The 25741-nt window shown below is 35.3% G+C and overlaps 4 protein-coding genes across 7 annotated transcripts; 1 reads left to right on the plus strand and 3 right to left on the minus strand.

The window, feature by feature from the left end:
* Window positions 1–820: 820 nt before the first annotated feature.
* LOC107812253 (uncharacterized) lies at window positions 821–1677 on the minus strand. The gene has a single exon (XM_016637310.2). It carries the CDS (start codon window positions 1535–1537, stop codon window positions 1070–1072), a length of 468 nt encoding a protein of 155 aa, XP_016492796.1. The 5' UTR covers window positions 1538–1677; the 3' UTR covers window positions 821–1069.
* Window positions 1678–3018: 1341 nt separating this feature from the next.
* LOC107812248 (putative ubiquitin-conjugating enzyme E2 23) lies at window positions 3019–12423 on the minus strand. Of its 3 annotated transcripts, XM_075238125.1 has the most exons (10): window positions 12266–12407; window positions 11326–11405; window positions 9029–11143; window positions 8401–8538; window positions 7263–7727; window positions 6453–6522; window positions 6110–6249; window positions 5679–5990; window positions 4004–4299; window positions 3019–3454 (listed from the first exon to the last, which is right to left on the minus strand). In XM_075238125.1, exons 3-9 carry the CDS (start codon window positions 11141–11143, stop codon window positions 4051–4053), a joined length of 3489 nt encoding a protein of 1162 aa, XP_075094226.1. In that variant the 5' UTR covers window positions 11326–11405; window positions 12266–12407; the 3' UTR covers window positions 3019–3454; window positions 4004–4050. The 3 variants fall into 3 exon arrangements, with proteins under 3 accessions (XP_075094226.1, XP_075094227.1, XP_075094225.1); XM_075238126.1 differs by lacking the exon at window positions 11326–11405 and having other exon boundaries at window positions 3019–3332; window positions 12266–12423; XM_075238124.1 differs by lacking the exon at window positions 11326–11405 and having other exon boundaries at window positions 12266–12423.
* Window positions 12424–16951: 4528 nt separating this feature from the next.
* On the plus strand, window positions 16952–21427 carry LOC107812246 (uncharacterized). The gene is made up of 5 exons (XM_075238123.1): window positions 16952–17251; window positions 17372–17468; window positions 18306–18384; window positions 19392–19473; window positions 20957–21427. Exons 1-5 carry the CDS (start codon window positions 17219–17221, stop codon window positions 21095–21097), a joined length of 432 nt encoding a protein of 143 aa, XP_075094224.1. The 5' UTR covers window positions 16952–17218; the 3' UTR covers window positions 21098–21427.
* A 175-nt stretch (window positions 21428–21602) lies between these two features.
* On the minus strand, window positions 21603–24258 carry LOC107812252 (putative 26S proteasome non-ATPase regulatory subunit 3). 2 transcript variants are annotated; one of them, XM_016637309.2, is made up of 8 exons: window positions 23969–24258; window positions 23575–23765; window positions 23215–23349; window positions 22982–23118; window positions 22854–22908; window positions 22661–22771; window positions 22214–22453; window positions 21603–22134 (listed from the first exon to the last, which is right to left on the minus strand). In XM_016637309.2, exons 1-8 carry the CDS (start codon window positions 24114–24116, stop codon window positions 21694–21696), a joined length of 1458 nt encoding a protein of 485 aa, XP_016492795.1. In that variant the 5' UTR covers window positions 24117–24258; the 3' UTR covers window positions 21603–21693. The 2 variants fall into 2 exon arrangements, with proteins under 2 accessions (XP_016492795.1, XP_075094223.1); XM_075238122.1 differs by having other exon boundaries at window positions 23215–23352.
* Window positions 24259–25741: the final 1483 nt, after the last annotated feature.

The raw sequence follows: 25741 nt of genomic DNA on the forward strand, positions 1-25741 counted from the left end.
TCTAAAACATGGAGAGCAAGAACTAACAGCTTGAAAGTGATTCATCAAGGAAGGACAAGATTAAGTTCTGTCGCAAAGCGTAGGGAGATGCCCACTACAGCTAGGAATCACGCGTTTAACTTCTGCGGAGGATTAATGAAACACAAGACAGTGACTAGCCTAATAAGCACACTTACCTGAGAGGATGGACAAATATGCAATCTTGTGGGGTTGCTAAACGAAGCAATTCTGGAAGTCGAATAAAGGGATTTAGTTCCACAAAGGTATACTTTAGAGAATCTCAAAGCTTGAGGTCTTATCTATTGAACCAGATCTTGCAGAATAACTCAGGACTGTCCCCTTCTATACATAATACATTAGAGATGGAAGAACCTGAACTGAAAAAAGGAGCTCGAACAAGGACATTTCTAGACACTATGAGTAACTAATTTGGAATAGGATGCAACAAGAACTTAACTCCGTAAGAGGCATTTTCTTTAAAACCAAATAGAAAACATCACACTCAGATTTCTGTAGTAATGTTCATGATACGACTGCCACTAAATCATTGTATACATCAGAGATGGAAGAACCTGAACTGAAAAAAGGAGCTCGAACAAGGACATTTCTAGACACTATGAGTAACTAATTTGGAATAGGATGCAACAAGAACTTAACTCCGTAAGAGGCATCTTCTTTAAAATCAAATAGAAAACATCACACTCAGATTTCTGTAGTAATGTTCATGATACGACTGCCACAAAATCATTGTATGCTAGGGCAAGATCTGTTTCTATGCAGTACTGCAAATATAGCGAAAACATGATTAATTCAATTGAGATTCGAGCAAAGTCAATTGCATATATCTATGAGTATTTCTCCTTAGATAGTTAAGGGAATACATCTCCAACAATCCAATACCAAATTTTTAGGACAGCTAAAAATCTCCCAAGTACCCTCTAACAGATAATTGATCACCCCTTTTACTAACATGTAACAGTGTAAGGGAAATCAAAATACAGTAAAACAGAGAGATTAAACATTATTCAAAAAAACAAAAATTCGTTACATAATAAGAAAAATATATTCATCATACGCTATTGTTGATAATTCTCCGCCTTGCAAGAAACCTAGCGATCGGCGGCGTAAGACCTAGAGTTATCGGAACCCTAACAGGGAACAGAGCCTTATTGAGAAGCAACGCCACAGCAAGCGCGCCGCCACTTGACGCCGCCAGCTCGGCAGTACGATTCCTCTGCTTTGGAGGCGGCGGCGGCGGCGGCGACACGCCGTCCTGATGAAAGGGTTCTTCAGTAACGAAACCGTCAGCTGAGATCACTTGAGGGTTTTGCGAGGATATTTTAGGAATTTCATCACCTCCTGCGTCTTTTTTGGATAGACCAGGCATGCCGACTTTTTCGAGCATAGATTCAACGTCGACATTGTTTTTGACTGCAACATAAAGGCCAGTAATTGAAGCAGCTGAAACTGAGAAGTGTACGCCCAATGCTACCTTTCCATATTTCTTCAATAGCTCTCTGAATCGGCCTCCTGCCATTGTAACTCTCGCTATAATCTTAGATTTGAGCTAAAAGATGAAGTTGCCAAGTAATATTAGGACTGCTATCGGCTAGAGGTTTTTCTGATTTAGGGCTTTGGGGAGTTCAGCTAAACGAAGTCGTAAAAAGGAGATTTGGGAGACACGTTGGTCCTTTTAGTCCTTGTAATAATTAGTTTATTTTAAATTTTAAATCCGCTTATGTTAAAAACCTGCTAAACTAGACATAAAACAATCCTATAGTAGGAGCAAACATAAATTTAAAATTTATCACATCTATGTTATTGCACGTAGCTCCACTTGCGTCCATGTCTAATTTTCTTGTTGTTGGTATTGTCTGTTTATTGCTTGATTTTCACTTATCTTGAGCCAAGGGTCTCTCGGAAGTAACATTCCAGGTAGGGGTAAGATCTGCGTCGACTTAACCTTCCTCAAACCTCTTTCACTAAGTCTGTTATTGTTGTTCTTGCGGTGTTTATACCAACTCAATAAATATAACACATATTTTCATATACACTCTTTTTACTAAATTTTACATAGTCAATTAATACATATTTACGCTAATTTATAACTTAATCATCGTACATTGGTATGAGTAATTTAATTGTCAAGAGTTCAGCCATTAGCTTGTTTCTTCTTCCTATATCATGAAAAAAGTCACGATGGGAAAGGGATTATAGTCCTTATAACTAGGGGTGTCAATGGACATTCAGAAACTGACTAAACTGTACTGTACTGAACCGATATTTAGTGTAAAATAACCGGCCGAACCGAGCCATTGACACCCATACTTATAACCATTAGGGGAAAAAAGAAATGGCAAATTATAATGTATGGAGCTAATATTTATCTATTTATAAATGATAAATATTATAAAAGCATGAAATCTTGAAGCAAAATGTTATTGACTTTTATACACTTCGATAAGCAAAATTGAATTATATTTCATGTTGGATACAATTATAATTGCTATTAATATTTTAAACTTTGGATGGAGTAATATTCATGACTTTGAATCACTTTCACTTTCCTAGAATTCCAAATTAACCAATACATTGATCAACTATTAGAAAAAGTTACCCGTTAGAATTCTCAAATTAATCAAAACGTTGATCAACTACTCCACAAAGTTATATAATACTGTGTTGATAAAAGATAGCAGAGTACTCAATGGATTAGCCGAGGTCAGCAAAAATGGATTCGAATACTACCTATTGTTTTTAGAAAAAGGATTGTTTGCCTGTGGTAAAACTGAACAATCCCAAGATTACACATTCAAGGACGATGGATCTGTATAATTTACAGAAAGCTGATAATTGGTAAATCTCTATATTGTTCACCTTCAGTCCTTCACTATCATTTGAAGTTCTTCCTTTGCGCAGTATACATTGGCTCAGTGATAAAGTAGCTATTTTTCTACAACAGAAATCATTGAAATGCAAATTAAAAGATAAAGCATTTGTGAAGTGGAAGATGTGGAATCCTTCAAACAATCCTAGATAAGGAAAGACATGCCACAAGACGAGTTCTCTGGACTGATTCTATTTCATTATCAGTTATCACGTAAAATAATAGTTTCAAGTGTTACAAGGGAACTTACGACATCCCAAACTGAGCTCGTTCAAGTGATTGCTAGAATAAACAAGATACAAATGCCTCTAGTAACACGCAAAGAATAACACAAACCTGAGCTCGTTCAAGTGAGATACAAATGCCTCTCGTAACAAGCAAAGAATAACACAAACCACGAACAGACTCGTTTTATTTCCATTCCTAACCTTAAGCAATCATCTCTCTGCACTAGAACCACAATAAATCGCCATAAGCTTGAATCTGATGTACAAAAATTCACTGTTCTTATCTCCCTGTCAATTGTTCAGGGGCTGGTACTATATTCTTCTAAGATGAATGGATTAACTGGGCCATGAAAGAAATACACAAGCATTAGATAAAGATAAAGAGAAAAATATCCTTGTTAGCCATCCAATTCTTCATGCCTTGCAAAACCAGCAAAGCAGTATTCACTGAAATTGGAAGTGAAGGTTTACTAAACAAATGACAAGTACAATTTGCCTGTAAAAGAATCATTTTTTAAGAATCAAAGGGTTTTACAGAATTCTCCAAACAGAGAACTTGAGTTAAAACCAACAAAGTCACCAATCATTTAGGGAAACAGATGCAAAAGATTTACTAGTAAACTGCCTCCTCAAATTTGGAGGGGACTACAACAACGATGAAGCTAATAGGCAACAACAGACAAGTAGCTAAAGTCTAAACACAACCTACTCATTCCTAATCACCTGTGTTAGTTAAGGAAATGTTACAGTATAGCAGTAATCCCTGCCTTTTGTCCTATGCAAAAATGACGCTTCCCAGCTTTCAGCCATGGTAACTATCAAGTCATATCCGAAACAAAAAACAAACCATCAAATGCCTTTGACATTCGAAAACGTTTAAAAGGCTGACCTTGCTGGATTGAACAATGATATACACCTAATGCTTCAAGATCTCTGCTACAATTGCTGGAGATGCTTGAACTCCTCGCACTCCACTCCAATTTCATTCAGAGCCAAGAAAAGTTTTGGTACAATCTTAGCCATCATTAGCTTGAAACCAACTGAATTTGAATTAGCACTGTTACTGCTATTGGACGCATCCTTTCTAAGAGAGCCAATAAGGAATCCTTTCATGTACGTGTCACATGCCTTGAGGATGTAATAACCACGCATCCTAAAGTGCTCTCTGATAAGCTCTTCAAAATCCTATTTCAATCAAATATTTTAAAACAAATTATCATCAAATTGATCAGTTAACAAGAATGAATTGTTTTACGGAAAAGGGTCAAATATATCCCCGTATTATCAAAAATTGTTTAAATATATCCTCCGTTTCACTATCAATTCCCTTAACACCCTACCGTTATACTATGAAACATATTTACCCTTAATTTAGACGGAGCGATACGTGGCAGCTCAGGAATGAATGACCCACCCCCAATTTTAAATACCCGGTTCAGATTAAAACTCACCCTTGTTTTTAACCCATTACTCGACCCATTACCCTCCAAATCTCTTTATTTTTTTATTATTCATTTTCTTTTCAACCTTCTCTTTCTTCTTCATCAAAACACCCTATCCCACATTCAACCCAAAATCAGAAAACCAAAAAACATCCATCTTCGGAAATTGGGTTCATCAAATTTTTTTAGTTAAACTTAAGTTACAGTCTTATGAACAGTGTTATGGAAAAAAAGGAAAAAAAGCTTCCAGCAATTTGACGAACGCAAGAAGAAATAGCTGAAATAAATTGACATAGAGTAGTGAACAATTTGGAGTTTTCATAAAAAAGGACAAGCAACGGAGAAAAACCCAATTCCTACTACTGCGATCTGATCTCATACTACTAAGATCTTCATTTCCTACTAAAATCTTATACTCCATTTCCTACTAAGATCTTATTCAAATCATTGTTTCTACTTTCAATCAACGAATTAAGTTGCCAAAAGAGAATCCACTGAAATGGGCTGAGCACCAAAGAAATGACCTGCATTGGGCTGGTTTAGCAGAGAAGCCAGATACATGTTTAATGCAGTATTTGGTGATGTGTTGAGATCAATAGACTGTGATGAAGCAGGGTGAAGAGAAGTCGGGAAAAAAGAAATGAAATAGAGGATACATTAGCTTTCTCTTTGTTTTCTTTAATCAACTTCATACACTGATTTAAATAGTTGTTTCATTTAATCCGAGATGTCTTTCACATACCTTTTCTGAAGGAGTTTTTGTTGGATATTACAAGAAACGGAAAAAGGATAGCAGTAAACATTATTTTTAATAACATTAAAAAAATTCATATTTAATTTTTTTCATTTTCGATTTTTTCATGACTATGCGAAGCGCGGGCAAGTACACTAGTTGGTTTCAAAATTTCAAACAATGACTTTATATCTGATTTCAAACACCTCAAAAACAAAGATGAAATCCAAAATGAAAAATGAACTAGGACGTCAACAATAGATGCCGTAAGGAATGGAGAATGGAGATTATCAGCTAGTGAATCATCTTGGCACATAAAACAAGGCAAAATGGTATGTCAGACTAGCACATATAAAATAGCATACCAAAAATAAGAAGATACCAATTACCTTAGGGGGCCTCCTCATCAGATACATCATCGTCTTACAGTTTAATAAGAAGGTATTTTCGTTGTAGGATAGCGAATTCTTTTCTCCTTCAGCTGTCCCAATCTGCTTGTCATAACCAGCTTCATTGAAATATGGCCTGGAATTCAAAACTAGCCCTTGAAGTGAAACTAGGACTTGAAGTATACTCGACGATGAAGGATCCCAGACCTCATTCCCTCTGCCTGTCCAAGTATTTAAAAGGCTGAGACAAACTTTCCCTTCCTCGTACAAGTTTGGATTTATCCGCCAGCCACCAGAATGATAATATGCTGACTGCAATACAACATAAACATTTGAAAAACAAACTACAGGAATAAAGTCATGAGGCAAAAGGAGATTAAGATGCAAACTATGACCCTCTATTTAAGGAAAGCAACGTTAAGCATGCTTACTGGTGGAACATCAGGGTACTCGGGTGGAAGGTGGAAATCAAAGAAGAATAAACCATCTTGGTAAGGGGTCCCATATGCTCCAACAATCACTGCCCTTAGAAGATCCATGTGATCTTCATAAACACGTACATATATTCCATCTGATGAAATAAGTCTGAACGTTAAAGCTGATTATTTGATAATCGATCCCAACTAGTTTGAGATTGAGGCGTAGTTAATGTATGTGAAAGCTGGTGGTGTAGCTTGAATGTGAAAATAACAATTTCAAAGAACAATTATAGAATATGGAGAGATAAATCATATGATAATATACCTACTTATCAAAAAAAATCTGATAAAATACCTGGCAGGTTATTTTGAAGTATGTTCCAATCTTGTTGAACTTTCTTAAGCCACTTCCTCCCAGCATTATTCTGCACATAAAGATCAACAAGGCTCGGTAGAAGACCTCTTTCAAATTTGAGATGGTAGAACTACTCCTTGAGAGGGACTCGGAGTAAAGGATATTCACCAAGTCACTCATAACTAGCTCACCTTTAGTATTCATGATATGAATTAACCATGACATCATGCAACACCACACTGCCCTCTCCAACCCCACCCCTGACCCAAATAGAAAAGGTGTGTTGTTTCTTTCTAAAACTAGTAGAGAAATGGAGAAAAAGTAGTGTAACACAAGCTATGAACCATCTTGAAAATGGAAAAGAGTGATGGATTAAGAGCCCGTTTGGACATAAGATTTTTTTCACTTCTTTTGGAAAAAATTTCACTTTTTTTCGAAATCAATGTTTGGCCATAAAATTTTCAATTTTCACTTGAAGATGAATTTTGGAATTTTTCGAAAATTTGAAAAACTCCAAAAAGCTGTTTTTCAAAATTTTCACTCAGATCACTCACAAAACTTCAAAAACAACCCAAAATTATATTCATGTCCAAACACAACTCTAATTTTCAAATACCATTTTCACTTGAAAAAATTTTTCACTTTTTTTTGGAATTTTATAATTCTTATGCCCAAACGCCCACTAAGGATTCCTTTAAAGCTTTAAGGGAATGAAGTACTTACAAGTACCAAACTATAGAATAAATTTTCTAAAAACATTAGTCAAGAAGTGGAACAAATTATAAGGAAGAACTCAGAGGCAAGACTAACCTGGCCACTTGCACCAAGAAAATGATGATCATAAGGATCTGTGGTGATATCAAAGCGTTTAAAACTATACATTTGGTTATCATGTTGATCTGAGGAATTTCCTATTCCTGGCTTCAAGTTAGCTTCAACGATGTCCAACTCGGTGACTTCCATAGTGTCATGTTCTTCTCCATTTCCTGCAGCAGGTAGCCTTGGAGAATTATCAAGGTCTCCAGACCATGATTCATCACCGGTATATATTCTTGCCAATGCTCCCTCCCTTTCTTCATCTTCACTTCTGGAATCTAAGCTTGAAGAATCAGTCTGTTTGCGGCTCCTAGAAAATATTCCAGAGGCCAGCCTGGTCACAAATCCTAGTGCAGCCAGGGGAATAGCCAGAGCCCCATTCCTTCCTGAAGTTTCAGTGGCCATGGCACTGTCTTCATCTTCAATACTGATGTCCGTAGTATTTGTTGTTCCAAGTTCCTGAAAGAGATCCCGTTATTCATTACATCATGCTAATACAAACATTAATACACCTGTTCTCACACAGCTATTGGCAATAAGTACTATTTTAATTAATCTCCTAATCGACCTTCAAGATAAAATAAGAAAAAATTTCTTCACATCTAATACTTAATTTATATTAGTAAGACTGATGATTACTATCTGACAAGTTGTAAGTTAAGTTGCAGACATATACATCTACTGAAGTTATTTCTGTTTTATCAATGAAAAGATAAAATAAAATAAAAAAATAAAAGAGGATAGAGAAAGAAGACATCTGCATCTACAATAGAGCTCCACCACTTGAAGGGTTACACTTTTTCATGGGATAAGTAACACAACATTCTATTATTAACTGTGCCAGCACCAACAGAGTGCTGGTGATGTGCATACCCTTTGGAGGGTTACTTGCAATTCTCTTTTGATAAATAGTTAAATATGGAAATAGATTATTAGTACCACAATCCTAAAGCAGCCATACTGTGAAGCCTGTACTTATTTTAAAAAGGACAATTTCTCGCATCATCAAGGGTGTATACATTAAGATGATGTAATAGAAATGAACAGGAAACAAGTGATACCGTCAGATCCGATGTTTAAATCAAACAGAACAGATCAGATAACTAATAAAAGCTTTTTTGCAATCACCAACCTCTTCTGCAGTCTCAAGGGTCTCCCTTTCATTATCTTCAATTGTTTCCCAGCTAGCTGCATCATCACCAACTTCACTTCCGCCTGCGATAGACTCATCATCATCACGATCAACAACATAAATTGCTTGAGGCCCAACCTGAAGAAACCAGAAAGGCAGCATCACAATATGAATTGAAACTCATGGAAACTGTTATAAGAATGTACTACCACCTTAAGAAAAGCAAATATGAAGAAATAAAATAAAGTACACTGTATTCTCTCTTGATGGTTTAATGTTAGTTATCAATGAAATGTGTGCATCCATAAAAATCAGAAAAACAAGTCTGTCAGGAACCATGGTCAAGGATATACGCCAACGTGGTTAGTCCAAGTCCTTTTTTCGCTTTTCCTCGATCTAACTGTGCAGAGAAGTATGAACTGACATATTGGTTTTCCAGTTCCAACAGAAAATACCCGGCCAAAAAGTCAACCACAGAAGAACCAATCACAGACATACAAGTTATAAATGATGATAGAAGAAAAAACATAAAAGGTGAAAGTCTTCTTATTAGCCATGGAGTGATCAAGGGATTACCCTGAACATGCAATTAAAAAGTGGAGAAAGAATAACCAATCTTGGAAAGTACCATGGATATCATCCCATCAGCCCACGTGACTTCGATGTCCCCATTTCTGAGGCCAGTGATATTCCCAACCCAAGAGAGATCCGAAAATTCGGAACAAGGATCATCACTTGGAGCGGCTTCTGCTTCATTGCATCTTGAATGTTGTTGCTTGTCTTCTTTGGCTTCAGTTGGAACCAACAAATGTTCTGATTCTTCTGCAGATTTCACCACAGAACCTACTTTTGCTGGTAGAGAAACAGGTAACAAGCGAATAACAACGTCACCGTAACAATAGTCATAGTCAGGATGCCCCTCCAGTTCATATACACTGACTACCTCCTCTTTGTCAAACTCCTTGGGGTCCTCTGCCCTTGTAACTAGCTTTAACCACCTCACATAAGCTGTCCGTTCCTTTGCATTAACACTTTTCACAACCCCAACACGTCTAACATCATTAGGATCATCAGCATCATCAGCAGCTTTCTCTACCACATACTGTTCAGCAACAAATTCATGATCTCCTGGGCTTTCAATAGGGATCAAGGATGTAGATTCCAAACCTTTTTCTATTATTCCATCCTGCCATGCAACGTCAACAGAAGTTCTAGCATTCACAATTAGAAGAGCTCTTTCAAAATTTTCCTCTTTCTTACGAGCCTTTTTATCCCTCCTAATCACAACTTTGCGGATCTTTTTACGATGAAGTGGCCATGACTCTGTGCCTGATTCCTTGGAAACTGACGATGAATTAGCACATGTACTTGACTCTGCAAGGGAATCATGCTCTAAAGTTTCAGAAGTGACATTCTCATTCTCGGAAGATTCCAGATGAATATCCAAAGATTCACTATTCCCGGTTGACTCCTCCAAATTGACAACTTTGGAATCACAATCTGTTAGAGATTGAGAAGATTCTGAAACAGTTTTGGTGGAGTCACAAAGTTGTAATTTCGACAATTGCTTGTCCAAGGCAAGAGATGATGATATTGGAAGTGAAGGAAGAAGACACCAGTCTCCTAGTTGCCAGATTGCATGAGAAAAGCAAGACAACAGTTTTAAGTTTTTTGGGTTCTGTTCTTCAGCTGGAGCAGTGGACGAATCGGGCCCATGTCCAGCTGATGCAATCCAATAGATGAAAACAGAACCAACAGTAACTTTAGTTACTGTACCTTCTACCCTATTTGCTTTCCACGAGCCCGATAACCACCTGGAGTTCTTGAAAACTGATGATGAGCTTGCTTTTACACGCTGACCAGGATAATAAGGAAAATGTCCATCTTCAAGGCCACTCCTACCAACTGGTTTAAGGCGTAAGGGGTCAGCCTTCATAACTTTACAAACAGAACCATCATCAAACATCACAGTGACATTATCAAAAACATCATCAATCCTACCCAACCAAGGGCCAAGGACAACATAATCGCCAACTGTAAAATCTCTAACCCGTTTCAACTCCTTAGATGAGACATTTTTAAAAATAGATCCATCATGCGATAACAAATCAACAGATATATCGATATCAACCACCAGTCCTACTTGACCTGTTGGATCAGAAGCTGCAGCGACATAATCACCATGCAGAAATCCTCTGTCAATAACAACGACATTATCAATACTCTCTGTTGACTCAGACTCATCCATCCACAGGACTCGAACATGGTCTGCAGTAAGAGGACCACTCTTATTGTTACTACAGTCTTTGTTCCCATCAGCAGTTTCCTCAGCATTTTCATTGTTATCCCTATCGCCTTCCGAGTTGGAATCACCATTGTCACCACCACCACCATCATTTTCTTCTTCTTCTTCGTCTCCATCATCCTCATCCTCATCCTCATCCTCATCCTCATCCTCGTCGTCATCATCAGTTAAGCTGCTATCTGAATCTGAGTCACCAGCAACTTCGGTCACAATCCCAATCTTACCATCAGTTTTGCTTTTCACAACATCTTGTCTGTATATATAGGAGACATTCTGTAAGTTCCGGAGTATCTCTTCTGGCCTGCATTCGGATCTAACTTCTGTATCAGAACTTGCCACATTTGCTAAAGATTCACCTTGTATCAAATTGCTACGTTCATTTGCATTTGTGATGGGCTCAGCATTACGGGAAGTATCATGATGTTGGCCAGCTTCCATCTAACAAGCACAGATAAGGATACAATAAGAAATTCATTCAAAAACCCTAGTGCCCGTCCCATAATTTAGACAAATGTCAAGTTTGTGTATGAGACGAAAAGGACTGGACTATACACATATTCTGTTCGTTCATTTGAAATTTTAAAAAAGAATTTTCATTTTATTAACAGGAAAAAACGAACCCCATTCGTAAAAGCAACTTCTCCAAAGTACACTACATTGCAAACTTTCAATGTTCCTCCGACAACAGCATCACTGCATTCTGAAGCTCAAAAGAAGCACAATCACAGTATGAAATGAAACATTGTTTCTATCATAAAATCAATGACTCGACAAGTTATCTAATGTACCTATTGAAAACAAATGATGCTAACCAAATGAACCACCTAGGACAAGCTTCTTCTTTTTTTAATGATGGTAGTGTCCGGGTCAGCTTGTGCCCACCTCGACTAATATATTCCATGGGTACCTGCTATCTCCCACCAACACAGGTATTGGGTAACTTTGCCCACCAAGGCTTGGTCAAATAGGGATTTTGAACCTCAGACCTCATGATTCTCCTCCCACTTCGTTGACCATCAAGCCACACCCTTGGGTGCCCCTAAGGCTAGCTTAGAGCTGTGAAGATGGATTTTAATTTACAGAAGAGACAACCTATACTAGTATTGACTCAAAAAAAACGTTTAGAAATGCCTCTATCAAATGCCCCAATAACAACTAAACAGTTGAACTCAGTTTGAGTTCACCTCACCCTAATTTCCTGATTAAAAAAAGATTCTTATCAAAAATTTCATCTTTTCTCAGATTTCTACATCAGCCAAACACAGCCTCCATCCAAACCCAAGCAAGAAAACAAATCCAGTCATGTAACCCTAGCTTCAAATTACCAGAATGACCCGATCATTACAGAAAATTTCCAATCAGACAGCCAAAAACGAGCTGGAAATGTTCCTTCCTCAAACACACATTTAACCAATAGATTTCCGCATACATCAAAAACAACAAAATCCAACTGAATAAATCGCTAAAAATGTTTAGAGCAAGCAATAAGAATTTCATCTATTTATCCATTCAATTTCAACAACGTCAATGCCTTAGGAATTTGAATATAAACGAACATACCTTCGGAATCGGAGAGTTAGCATATGAGAAAGGACACGAAGCTGGAAGCTATTGCGATTGCATTCGGAAATGAACGGCTATCTCTTCCACGGTCTATTGATCGTGAATGTGTGTGTTTATATGTGTATTTAAATTAAAATGTATATTCTTCAACGTCTGAGGAATGAGCTAAAGCGGTGAAAAGAGCCAAGAACCAAGCCGTGAGGTGAGGGGCAAAATTGTCATTACGTGCCGTATAAGTCTTTTTGATGGTATAGGTCGTCTTTAAATTACTCAATTACCCTCGCCTTTTCTTCTTTTGACAATGACGCTTGTACGTGATTTATTATTTATGTTTATTAATTTTATCTGTTGAAATATTCTAATTATTTATGCTTTCAAATTTTTTTTTAATGTCCGCTTAGAATATCGTTCCTGCTGAAAAAGGGATAATACTTTTCTTAATAGATTGGAAGAAGCAAAACAATTTTGTTACGAAATGAATATCCCTCATCAAGTTAAGTATATTATTTGAGGGAAGGGGTAATCAAAAAAAATTTCTCTTTTTTTTTTATTGGTTCAAGGTTCGCATATGTTTGTTGATTTCTTATTGATTCACATCTAAGTTTGTTATCGATGTAATAAGTAATTTTTATATATTTTTGCGATATCAAAATTATGTATTGGTATAATGCATAAGATTCATACAAAAAATAAGCACTTTTTATGAACATTAGATATTGTGTATTTGAGTTTTTAATTAAGACAAGAAAAAAGATTTACTAACTTTGCATAAAACAAAATTAGAGTCTTTTATGAAAAAAATTATAACGAAAGGACGAAAATCACATTTTTCAATAACTAATAAAATGACATAATAAAAGGAAAGATAGTTCCAAGAATAGCAAAATTATTATCATAAGGGTGATTAATTGATTACATACACGTAAAGGAGGAATCTAGTAAAAATAATACCTATTACGAAATTAATATATAAAACGTAAAAAATACAATTAATTTAACAGGAATTAAACAACAATAACTAAAAAGCGTGAGAGGTGGCTTCGTTGCCTAATTTGCCAAAAATAATTTTCATTTACTTTGCTCCAAAATAATTTTCATTTACTGACTTATTGGGAGACCACTCATTTGAGCAAAAATTTGTTCACGTTGACTTCAAAAGGCCAAAATAGGAAACTGTAAAAACACTTTTGAAGGGGGAGTTGATATGTGCATAAAAATTGCAAGAAAGAAGAATATAGTACTAGGCTAATAGCAGTCTTATCATTATGATATGACTTGTGAATTTAGTACTTTTTAAAATTTAAAAAAAAAAAGGCAAAATAGCTTATGAAACGCTTAACTTCAACTTTTTTGTCCTTTAATTTTCAAAACATTTCGTGTACATACTCGTAGGCAATTAAAATTTTATTGAATTTAAATTCATAAGAAATTTGGATTTAATCTCAATTAAATATATTTTAGGTTAAATAAATATAATGGGCTAATATAATTAAATTAATTATATAAGCCCAATACATATGGGTTAAATAAATATGTTCAAACCTATTAGGCTAGCCCATTTAATTGGGCTACAAGGAATGAACCCATTTCACTAAGTCCAATATGTCATCTTCCTAGAAGCCCGATTTGGTGCCACGTGTCAAATGACGTGGCACGCCAAGTCAAGCGGAAGAGCCAACAGGATCATGCCACGTGTCAAAATGACAAGGCATGCTAAGTCACATTAAAAGGCCAATGAAATCGCGCCACGTGTGCATGTGACATGTTCTGACCAATCAAATGCGGTCATGTCACACTTCAATTTGATTGGTCGGAAAGAGTTTGTTCTTATCATAACTACTCCCTTCCACAACTATAAATAGGGGTCTTCATAACCCAGAAAAGACACCAAAAGTTATAATAAGAAGCAAGAGAGAGCTCGTGGATCAAACACTGCAAATTCCTCCACCAGTTTCAAGCTCCAAACAATCAAGTTCAAGTTCAAGAAATCAAGTTCAAGTTCAAGAACGAAGAAAAAATCAAGTTCAAGCTCAAGAAGGAAGAACAAATCAAGGTCAAGTTCAAGCAACCAAACTAAAGCTCAAGAACAAGATCATCGTTCGTGGCGACAACTACATATTCAAGATCAAGTTCAAAGGCCCTTGAATTTATTTACTATTGAAAAGAAGAATCGAATGATTCATAGATATTGTACACTCAAATATTTAAAATAAAATACTACGATTGTTATAATATTTTTCGCCCTGATTTTATTTTCTCGACGCAATTTATTGTCTACACTACTATCTTTCTTTGTTGTTTAAAATAACAAAAACTTATAGGGTTATTAGATACTTATAAACGAGAGTATTAAGAATATAAAATATTTTTTTATACTGTTTAAGCAGAAAAAGGTCACAAGATCCCGGATATTTGAGGCGAAGAATTAATTTTTAGAAGGTTCACAATGTTTGAATGTGGAACTTCTCTGATTTTGACGTTAACATTAAGAGAAAATCGTAAAAGACATTAGAATTTAATGAATAAGCTGGAAAAATAAATAATTTTAGCGTACCGGTACATCTAGAGCTGTCAAAACGGGTCAGTTCAGCCCAACTCGACCCAAGTCTCGTGGGCTTTTAAATTTGTTGGACTAGGATGGGCCGGCTCGCCATTGAATGGGCCTTAAAATGGCCATAACAACCCAGCCCTAAGAGGGTCGCGGGTTAAGGCGGGCCGGCCCTTCAATTTTTTTTAGAAAAAAAAATTTCTTTAAATTCTTAAATATTTTTTCGTGACATAGTCGATTAATCATGTAAATAACTTCTGATTGATTAGAGCGTATAAAAAACTTAATATTTGACGAGAAATCTCGTAATTGAAATGTAAATTCTGTATATCTCTAGCTCTTCTGTTTTAAAGTTATATGAATATTTTCTTAATACTTTTCTTTCATTTTCCTCCGATTCAGGGATTGCTTCAATAAATTTATATGCTGAGGTTTCTTAATTTAGGATTAACATCATTTGCTGATTTTATCATTATAGTCCATAAAATTTTTAAAATTCCTGAAATTTGCTAGTGGTCAATTTTTCTTTTTGTATTTAAAATTGATCTTTTTCTATACTGAAAAGCGATTTAAATATTAATAATATATTAAAGTAATCCAAACTAATCATTGACCACTTGAAGTAATATTTTCTTTTGAAAAAAGATTATTATTGGCCACCTAAAACTTTTCGAGTTCGTTATTAGTTAAGCAAAAGAAAAACTAATTTTTTCATATTACATGCATGTCAAAAATCTAAATTCTAGTTGATATGGAAGGATAAATGAGCAATCTAGGGTCGGGGAATGAGGATTATAGTTAATGATTTTTTTAGTTTTTAGTTTTTTAAAATATTAAATATTTAATAGTTAGTTAATTTGAATTTAATTAATTTTTGGCCACGGGCCGGCCTAGGCCCAACCTCGGTCAAGTCTCAAGGGCCAGCGGGCTGTCTTGGGGGACTTATAAGCCTCCGTTTTAAATGGACTCAAAAAATTCTAGCCCAAACCTACCCAAGTAGCGGGCTAGTTTGAGTTGGCCTCACGGACCAAGCCCGTTTTGACGGCTATAGGTATATCTAGGGGTATCAATAGTTCGGTTCGGTCGGTTATTTTATAAAATTAGTACCATACCAATTTTTCGACTATTCTATTATATATAACTAAAATTAGACTTTTCAAAACCGTCTCAATCATGCCGGATTTTCTTCGGTATCGGTACGGTTCGGTTATGTTTCGGTATTTTCTAAATGTCATGTAAAAGTAGTAGAAGTAGAATGCAATAACATACATACTTTTATAGAATTTAGCAAAACTCTCTATACATTTTTACTATTTAAAGGGTGATGGATTAAGAACATGAAAGATGGTGAGAGTATAGATCCATTAACTATTCTACAATAGCATAAAAGATATTAAGCAAAGACAAAGAAAATATAAACCACACGAGTGTAAAAGATATTAACCAAGTTGGGACTCAAGAATGAAGTCTAGAAAAGATTAAATATTCAAAAAGATAAATCTAAATCATACGGAAAAAAACGTATTCAATACATTGTACTTTGCTACTTATAATAGTTAGAATACCTTATTTCTTGCTAGTGAATATGCTGGAAATAGTTTAGTTTTAACATGAGTAGCATAATAGGTTGGGAATTAGGATTTTGAGTTTAATTACTTCATGACTTGTAACCATGTTCATAATTCAAAGTCCCATGGAAAAATTTAATGCTTTATTATTTTTAAACTTAATATATAAATATATTTTTTACATGTAAATTTATTTGGTACGGTTCTGTATTTTTTCGGTTTATTTTCATAAATTAGAAAATATATCCTAGTTATCGGTACAATTATAGAAATATATAAAAAAAAACTACGGTTTTATTAAAAGAAACCTAAAAATCGGTTCGATACGGTATGATTCGATCGGTTTAGTCGATTTTTAAATATCCACTGACACCCCTAGGTATATCCATGAGTCAACTTATCTTTAATATATTTTTGTTATTATAATTATATGAGAAACTAAAATCAATGCAGTTACCTTTGAAATTACAACTTTTGGAATTACTTGAAAGATTTGTACATTAACCATGCATAAAATTTAAACTCTAAAAAATTAATAGGTCCGAATATACCGTCAAACATTTGAATTCAGCCATTTATTTCATAATCCTTTACTTTAAGGACTTACTTAAAACTGCATAAGAGTAGTAATTATAACAAGCTTATAAGTAATTAAATAATTCGTAGTTTAAGAAAAACTAATTGATTTTTCAAAATGACATAGTGTTAAATATTTTTGAAAAATCTTAAGTTAAACAAAAAAAGGACTCATAATTTTTTGTCCCTTGAATTACCAGATTCACAGCTGGGAACACTGTAAAACTCTTCTTTTCGGTGATATTCCCGTCGGAGAAGATGATCGTTTGCGTCGCCGTCGTCGGTCACCAGGTACTCCCATTTCCCCCCAGCAACTTGTTTCTTTTCTTTCAATTTTCTATCTCTTTCTTCTTTTTAGAACTTAATTAGCCAAATATGGTGCAATTTTATTGATTTTCGTCCGATGGACAGAACAATCCGCTTTATATACAGAGCTTCACTGAAGCGGATGATGCCCTAAAGCTTCATCACATTGTTCATTGCTCCCTTGATGTTGTCGATGAAAGAGGTTCTTATTCATCATCTGTTTTTGCTGATCTAGCTTATTTTTTTAGTATATCATTTGACTTGACGCGTTGAAATTTCGCATCACTCGATTTCGCTGTAAGAGAAAAAACTCGATTTAGCTTTATAAAAAAAAAAAAAAATTATTTAGCTATGATTTGTATGGATTTGGAAAGTTCTTAGGGCTTTTTGAGGCAAAATGCGCATAGTTAGAACTAGTCATGGCTGATTAGTTTTAGTTCATTCGGGAGATTCTTCCTTAGATTGTAAAGAGAAGTATTTTCAGTAAGATCTGGGTCAAAAATGGGTAGATTGATACTGGTATCTGCTTTTCTGAGACTAAAGAAGCTGTCTTTCATTACTTTTAATTTGAATTTTTACTTATTCTAACCAATGCAATTAAATTAATCTAAGTTAATCATAGTGGACCACTATTAGGTTTTACATTACTGAATGGCAGCAGTAACTTTAGTATCTTAAGTCTCTTGGCAAGGCATACACTTGTTAGATTTAATTCTTGTATTGTATTGTGTGGAAACTAAAAGTAGCTGCTGCAAATGGAGCTGTTTATCCTAAACAAAATCATGATCATGACCTATTGCAGCTTCATGACTAAAGTCTTAGGGGTTATTAGGGAATATTGGACAGTCGGACAACTAAACAACGGACTGTTTAACTACCTACTACTGGACCTATTGAGTTCTTATGCTTGATTGTACTTTATGAACTTGTATATTTGTAGCCAAATATTCCTTTTAGTGGAAACTTAGTTAATTAACATATCTTGACGCTCGGTTAGCATCTGGTTTCTTTTTGACAACTCATCTGTTGCTTATTACAGTGAACAATCCAAAAAAATCCAGCTCCACCCTAAACGAGACATTTCTTGGCCTGCTATATCCAACTGAAAACTACAAAGTGTGAGTAATACTTAACTCTTGATTTGCCTTAATGTATCTGCGTAAAATGGGTATGGTGTGGTGTGGCTGCTTCATATTATTTTTTATGATACACCAAAAACTTGCTTAGAAATGGATGTAGCCCATACCATATGAGTAACTGCAGATGCACTGAATATGAACCATAGTACCAGCAGGGGCGGCCCAAGTGTCAAGCCACTAAAGCAAAGGCTTTAGGCCCCCAAATTTTAAGGGCCCCAAATTTTGATTTTGTTTTTCTACTCGTATTTGTATTGAGACCCCGACTAATTTAGATTCGTACCGCGTAAGGCCTAGTTAAAGACACGTTTTAACATGATTTTTTTAACCGCAGGACTCGAACCCAATATATTTAATTAAGGTAAGTTGGATCAAATACATCTCACAACAATCTTTAGGGTAGGGTCTAAATATATTGGGTATGTTAAAATAAAAAATAAAATATTTTATAAAAAGTCAAGATAACTTTTAATTTAGTAGTAATGTAACTGTTTGAGCAAAAAATGCAGAAAGAGAATCACTCCTCCTAAACCCTTGTCGCGAATATAAAACTTTTCATTATTTAAATTTTACGAGTGACATCATTAGTGAGGTATCTATATGAATTTGGTTCTATTATCTAAGATCAACAATATCTTAGGAGAGACTAAATTATTTATAAAAGAAACTATTAACAACTGATGTTAGGCCAAAATTCTATACTTTTAGCACATTACTCGCCCTATATTTTGTTGGTTTAAGTGAGTTATTGTGCGACAATTGCGCTAAATTGTGTTGTTCTATATGTAGGAACATTGGAATGAATTATCGATGTTATGATAATTTTTTTTTTCCTTCCGAAAGGCCCCAAATTAAAAATTGGTTTTAGGCCACCAATCTTCTTGGGCCGCCCCTGAGTACCAGAGTCCACTTAACATAGCCTTTTGGGAATATATAAGATCATTGACATTAAGCCTGTCTTCCTCCGTGTGCTATTATATATCTTTCAGGTATGGTTATTTGACTAATACAAAGGTGAAACTCATATTGGTCACAACAGATCTTGATGTTCGAGATGCAGATGTGAGAAATGTAAGTGCTGCCTTGTTTTGTTCTTACATTGGTTGACTACTTCCTCTTTTTCTGTTCCAAACCAACATATCTGCTCTTATTGAGGCATAATGCATTCTTGTGTTAAAATAATAGATTTAGTGATCCGAGGTTGATAAAAATCTGAAAGAAGTGGAATTACTCTCGTCTTTTCTGAGTTGATTTGTATTTCGGAAATACCAAGTTGTTGGAAGGTTTTTTTCTTCTTTGTTGCTTATGACAGAAAATAAGTATCCGAAAATCTTGTCTTGGTCCATTTAGGTATATTCTGCAAAACTTACAGCTAAATAACGCGGACAAATATAACCCTCTTGTGTCTCAGATCCTTTAATATTGCATTTTGTTACATTTGATGTCTTGTCTCCTTCACATTCCTGTTCCTGGTAACTCTTTGATGAGCTCTCAGATATTATCATTCTTCGCGGTGTCCGTCTGAGGCTGTTCATTCTTGTTCTCTAAAATCAAGTGGATCCGTATATTAATGTGTGTCTGTGTGTGTGTGGCAAAAGAAGTCAGAGCCAGTTTTACCTGGTATCTTGAAACAGAAGGGGAACTACAATTTTGCGGAGTCTCCATTGTACTTCATTAGGATAGGTTTCTTTTATGATGGTATGCTGTTAACATATCTTCATCTAGACATTAGCTATTTCAATTTTTTAAGAGAAATATAAACATTAGCTATTTCCTCAAATTGGAAAACTTTCATGTAAAGGGTGAAGACATAGCTCCTATGTTTAACACGGTGAAGCCGGTGGCGGAGCCACATGCACCAAAGGAGTGTCAACCGACAACCCTTCGTCGGAAAATTATACTGTAATTTTTTTAAAAATATGTATATATACTATATAATGACGCCCCTTGACTTCTTGGTGAGTTTGTTTCTTTATATTTTGACTCCACTTAATGAAATTTCCGGCCCCGCCACTGGGTGAAGCAATGATAGAATATTACTGTTATCACATCCGTACAAATAAGTGCACTTAGGAAAAAGTTACGTAGAAAAACGTAGAACCAAAGTTTACTCATGTCTGAACTGCTAAGAGATTCTAGTGTCCCAGGTTGCTAGCGTGATATGTTGCAGAAACAGCTATACCAGTTTGTATTTTGCCCAAGGGTCAGTCTTCCACAGTAAAAAAACAGTAAGGTGGTCCCTCGTTAGTAAAACTACATTAATGTATTTTATGCTACGAAAAGAATGGCTATCCAGTCTCCCAATGTAAAACACAAAAGCACTGTTACTGCAAACAAGATAATTTAATCCTGCAATTTGGTTAAATAGTACGTCTACATGAAAACTGGGATGAGGGAAATTGGGAATACTTTGTTTGAACGATACCAATGGCTTTATGTTGAAGAAACACTGTTGAAGCACATTAAGTTTCAGATGTTCTTTGGTGTGATGTATGTGATATTCAGCCTTTAGCATAGCAGCTTGCTTAATCTTTTTGGTGGAAATTATTTACAGTTTTTCAGGAAATTTCATGCCGCATATGTTGATGCTGTGTCAAATCCATTTCATGTTCCTGGCAAGAAGATAACATCCAGAACTTTTGCTGAAAGGGTTAGCACTATCGTCAAGTCTTTTGGTTTGAGTTCAGCAGGTTGAATGACTGCTCTCAGAGTCATTTTGCAAGGCACTCCAGTGTACCTCTTCCCCAAGCCGATGGAGAAAGTAAGGGTGAAGAGCATGTTTGTGCAAACTCATCTACTTCATTGCATATAGACTTCGAAGTTTATTTGAACATCTTGAGGTACTGAAGGATATTTGTCAAATTCGCTCCCTCGTGACAATAACCAAAATAGATATCATGTGAAGTAGGTAGTTACTGATTTTGTTGGGTCATATGTACTTGCTAGACATATGTGTTTGCTTTAAGTAAAAGATATTTTTCGTTTGGAATTCTTTCAAGAAATAAAATGCAAAACATGTTGCCCATAATTACAGGAAATTTTAATGATAAAAGAATAAGTTTTGTGCAATGATATTGTATAATTGTTCAAAAACCATCAGATCAAGTTGATCCACAACAGTGAGTAACTTTTCATAGCAAGTCTGATATGATAACGTAAAAATAGAATAACAACTTGCTATATCAAGTGAAATTGCATTGATACTGTAAAAATTCTTTACATTGTCAGTATATGTACCTTAATTCAAAATGGTAATCCTACAAGATGTTGATTCTATTAAAAAGCATCTCTCTACGTCGCCGCACTTTGCTTATTTCTCAAATTTTGTGGAAATCGAAGAGCACGGACAGCCTCATTGTGCATATTAAGACAGAAGGCAATTCTTGAGTTAAAAGCAATTTGAGGCTCATTTGTGGAGTAAACATCCCCAGTTGCTTTTGATACCAACCATCCATTGGCATGGTCTAATGTGGCATCAATTGCGCCATCTCGAATTGCTTTGGCTACAATGTTCTCAGCATCATCAACTGGATTTTCAGAATCCAAGTTTAGCTTCTTGGCAATGTCAGCCAGTGAAATACGAGAGTACGAAGCGCTGATGTTTCTAAGCCCTGCCCTTATGACATTATGCCTGAGTCTGACAATCAAGTTACTTGTTCTGTCTTGGTTGAAAATGCTGGAAAATTTCTCATCTGCTGTTCTAAATAGCTCTAGATCTCCTATGCGAATAGCCTGCAAAGACAGTAATTACAAAATTTAACATAAAGCTCAGAGTAAGTCAAAGTTATTTATTTGATCCTCCTATACTTACATTTGTCAGCTCAAAGTATGGCCTCAATGCTTTCTCCATTCTTTTCTGTGTAAATACAGTCCTCTCAGGGATCTCTCCAAGCAATAACTGGACAATAATAGCCCACTTATTGCATTGTATTTGGAAACCAACTGCAGTTACTGGACTTTTCTGCACAGCTTGTACAAGAGAATCTTTGGCATCTGTGTACTCCAACTGAATTGTCTTGATCTTTCCCTGGTAGAGGAGGTATCGACAGAACTGAAAGAAACAGAAAAGGCAATCCAAAGGAGAGGAAGCCATTGTGAGGACAAGTAGTTCACAGAAATTTAAACACGATCTATTCACAAGAAGTGAGATTAGTAACCTCAAAAATAAGGCATGTTACATGCTACAACATGTTAAAATAGTAAATTATTTGCACCGTTAGTGCAACAAAATTAATCCATAAGCAAATAGACGACAAACCTGTTGGTTTGAAAGAGCTTCAACACAGTGGGCCTTTGAGCGAAATTTTTCTGCTTGATCATACAAGTTATAGTGAAGGTAATTTCTCAGTAACAGATTGAGAAGTGTTTCCTGCGATTTAACCAGCCAATAAACTATAACAGTTTTCAGTATATAACAAACACCAAAGACATGAACCAAATATTTCACATACTTGACTCAACTTATTATGGCGTACTGTTGCAGTTCGGTACAAAGCAAGCAGGTCACTGTTAGTAAACAATAGTTTCAGTTAGAAAGAACACCAGTAGTAATAGCCAGAAAAAATTTAAACAAACTTACCCTCGAATTTCGGCGAGATCACCAGCAAGTTCATAACTTAAAGAGTAGTAGGAATAGAGCTTCGATGCAAGAACATCATCAGTTCTGCTATTCATATTCTTTAGACGAACAATACTTTCTGAGGAACAAGCCTTAGCCTGAATGTAAAGCAAATTCTCGGTGATTCATGAAGTTGAGTAGACATATCTTTATAAAAGGGAGAAGTTGAGTAAAAGACAGCCATTTTATCTCACCTCCTTGTATTTTTTCTGATCAATCAGAAATATTAGAACAAGCAAGTAGCAATAAGTCTCAAGCTCAGGCACCAGATGTGTTGAATGGGCTTCAGTTTCAGACATTTCCACATCAACTTGAGTGTCATATTTATCCTGCTAAAAGCCATATAAGAATTCATAGAGCAGAGATATTACATATCGACACACACACACACACGCGCACGCATGTCAAACAATTAAGCAAGATCAACAAATAGAAGAATGGTTATATGAGAAACTAAGTAGGGCCTTTGTACATAAAAGACAGGTAGAAAATGGTGGATTTTTATGTTTATTTCCAAGTTTAACATGCAAATAGCTATTTGACTACTAATTTACCTGTGGCACGTATGAAGATAGCTGTGCATGGACCTCAGAAACATGGCCAAGAGCATAATTCAAGAAAGCAGATAGCATTGAAACCTTTAATTTCCTCCTGAGTTTCATGGTCAATCTCATAGCCTTGTATATCTTCCTTACTTCACTTGTATTTGCTCCACTCTCAATCATTGATGCTATCTCCTTCAAATCTAGTTTCAAAATAGTATTAGTTAAAAATGCAAAACAACAACTAGGAAAAAGAGAGTATATATGACAGAAATTTACAACAGAAAGATATGCTGCCGGGCTTGGCCTAGTGGTAATAGTGCAACACGTGATATGTGAGTTAGGCACCGGTAAACGAGCCATGTAACATGAATATTTATACATGTATGAAGATAGAGGAACATACCTTGTAATACAGAAGGATCAACTGAGCAGTCATATACAGAAGGAGTTGATTGATCTTTAACCGTTCGATTTGTCTTGAAGAATACTTGAGAAATCAAGACAACAACCATTGCGATATAGAAAACGGAGATAAAAGCTAAAAATTCCATGGTTGAAGTACAGGATGTTGTCAGATACTGAAAAGTGAACTAGTTGTAGAAAGAAGCAATTGAACTTGACGTGTAATTATTAAGAGCAAAAGAAAAAAAAAAGAAAAAAAAAAAAGAAGAGAAAGGGTGATTATGCTAGATGCTTACCACGTTTGGGGTTTTCTTCTACTTTAATTTTCTATGGAATAACAATACATTTACCATAATTGTTTTTGGCCTTTATCTAAAAGGAAAGTATAAATCTTACTCAGCATTGGAAGAAAATGCAATGAATTATTATATAAATTGAAGTACTTTTCTTTTAATTTGTCAGCATCACAATGTAAATACAAGTTTTTGCTCACTCTGATAAACTTCCAAGAATTTCGTGACTGGTATTATCTTAAATACTTTTATACTTTCTTATATTTTTTACAATTAAATTTTTTCGCTCTCTTTGATACTTCTTTTTATATCGCCTGATATTCTAATTTATGAGCTTACTTTGTTAATTTCTGTTTGATTATTTCGATCTTAACAATTTAGGACTAGATTTATGGAATGATTCGATGACTTGCTTTAGCTACAAGTTTAAGAGAACATCTATCCATAAACAATAGAGAAAGCGGGAGATGAGCTGAGTTTTGAAATTCGTTGATTGAGAATGAAGAAATCGCTTTTCTTTTGGTCAAGCAACGAGAGATCGCATAGACGTATGTGCAAACTGTATGAAAAAAGAAGAGAAATTTAGAGTCCCTCATCCTTACTCCTATCATTTATGAAGTACAATAATTTTTTATTTGGTTTCATTTTCTGAATTACTTTTTAGTTTTTAACTACAAAAAAATGTGATTCGTGATTTTTTCTTAGAGTTCATAAAAAATCAGATATGGTAATCCCATATTGTAAGATCACTATTCTTTCGGGAATAGAATGATTAGTCGACTTTTATTCTCGGCATTCACTATTCTTTTTTTAACGAAGCAATTAGCTTGTACTACCTCTGGTCAAACAAATTAAATTTATCTCCCTTCTTGTTTTGATTGCATTTTAAACACTTCGTCTCAATTCTAGAATGATGCTCAAAAACAACAAGTTGCCTTACATTTATCAATGAGTTGATTAACAGTTCATAATTGAAATCATCCAACTATATAACTTCTTAAACATACTATAGGTTAAAAATATTTCTCTTTATCCCTTTTATTGAATTTTTTATATGTTTTAGCCAGTCAATTAACTATTTTTTAAGCTCAATATTGGGGTTGAGACTTGAGAGTCAACATGTTGTATTATACTCTTTTATTTAATTTACTCCAGAAGAACCAATCTAGGTTCAACTCATTAATACCTATTCTCAATAGTACATGAACTAACTGTGACGCCCCAAGTCCATACCCAACACTACGGAAACTTCATTCTAATAGCTCACAAATCTATGGTTCTAGCTTAGACCACGCTATCTCCGAGAAAATAAGGGGAGAAGAATAAGGCACGCTGTCATTTGACTAGTTTGTAGGGGCTATAAATTTTCCTCCTCAGCTAGAATAGAAGGATAAGATGCAAGCTAAGCTCGTATTAGCAATAATTTCCTATTAGTACTTCAACAATCCGCCCCTTCCGTGAACTCTGCGCATAGCGGGAGC

Source organism: Nicotiana tabacum, chromosome 19 (assembly GCF_000715075.1).
Source record: "Nicotiana tabacum cultivar K326 chromosome 19, ASM71507v2, whole genome shotgun sequence".
Lineage (NCBI taxonomy): Eukaryota > Viridiplantae > Streptophyta > Magnoliopsida > Solanales > Solanaceae > Nicotiana > Nicotiana tabacum.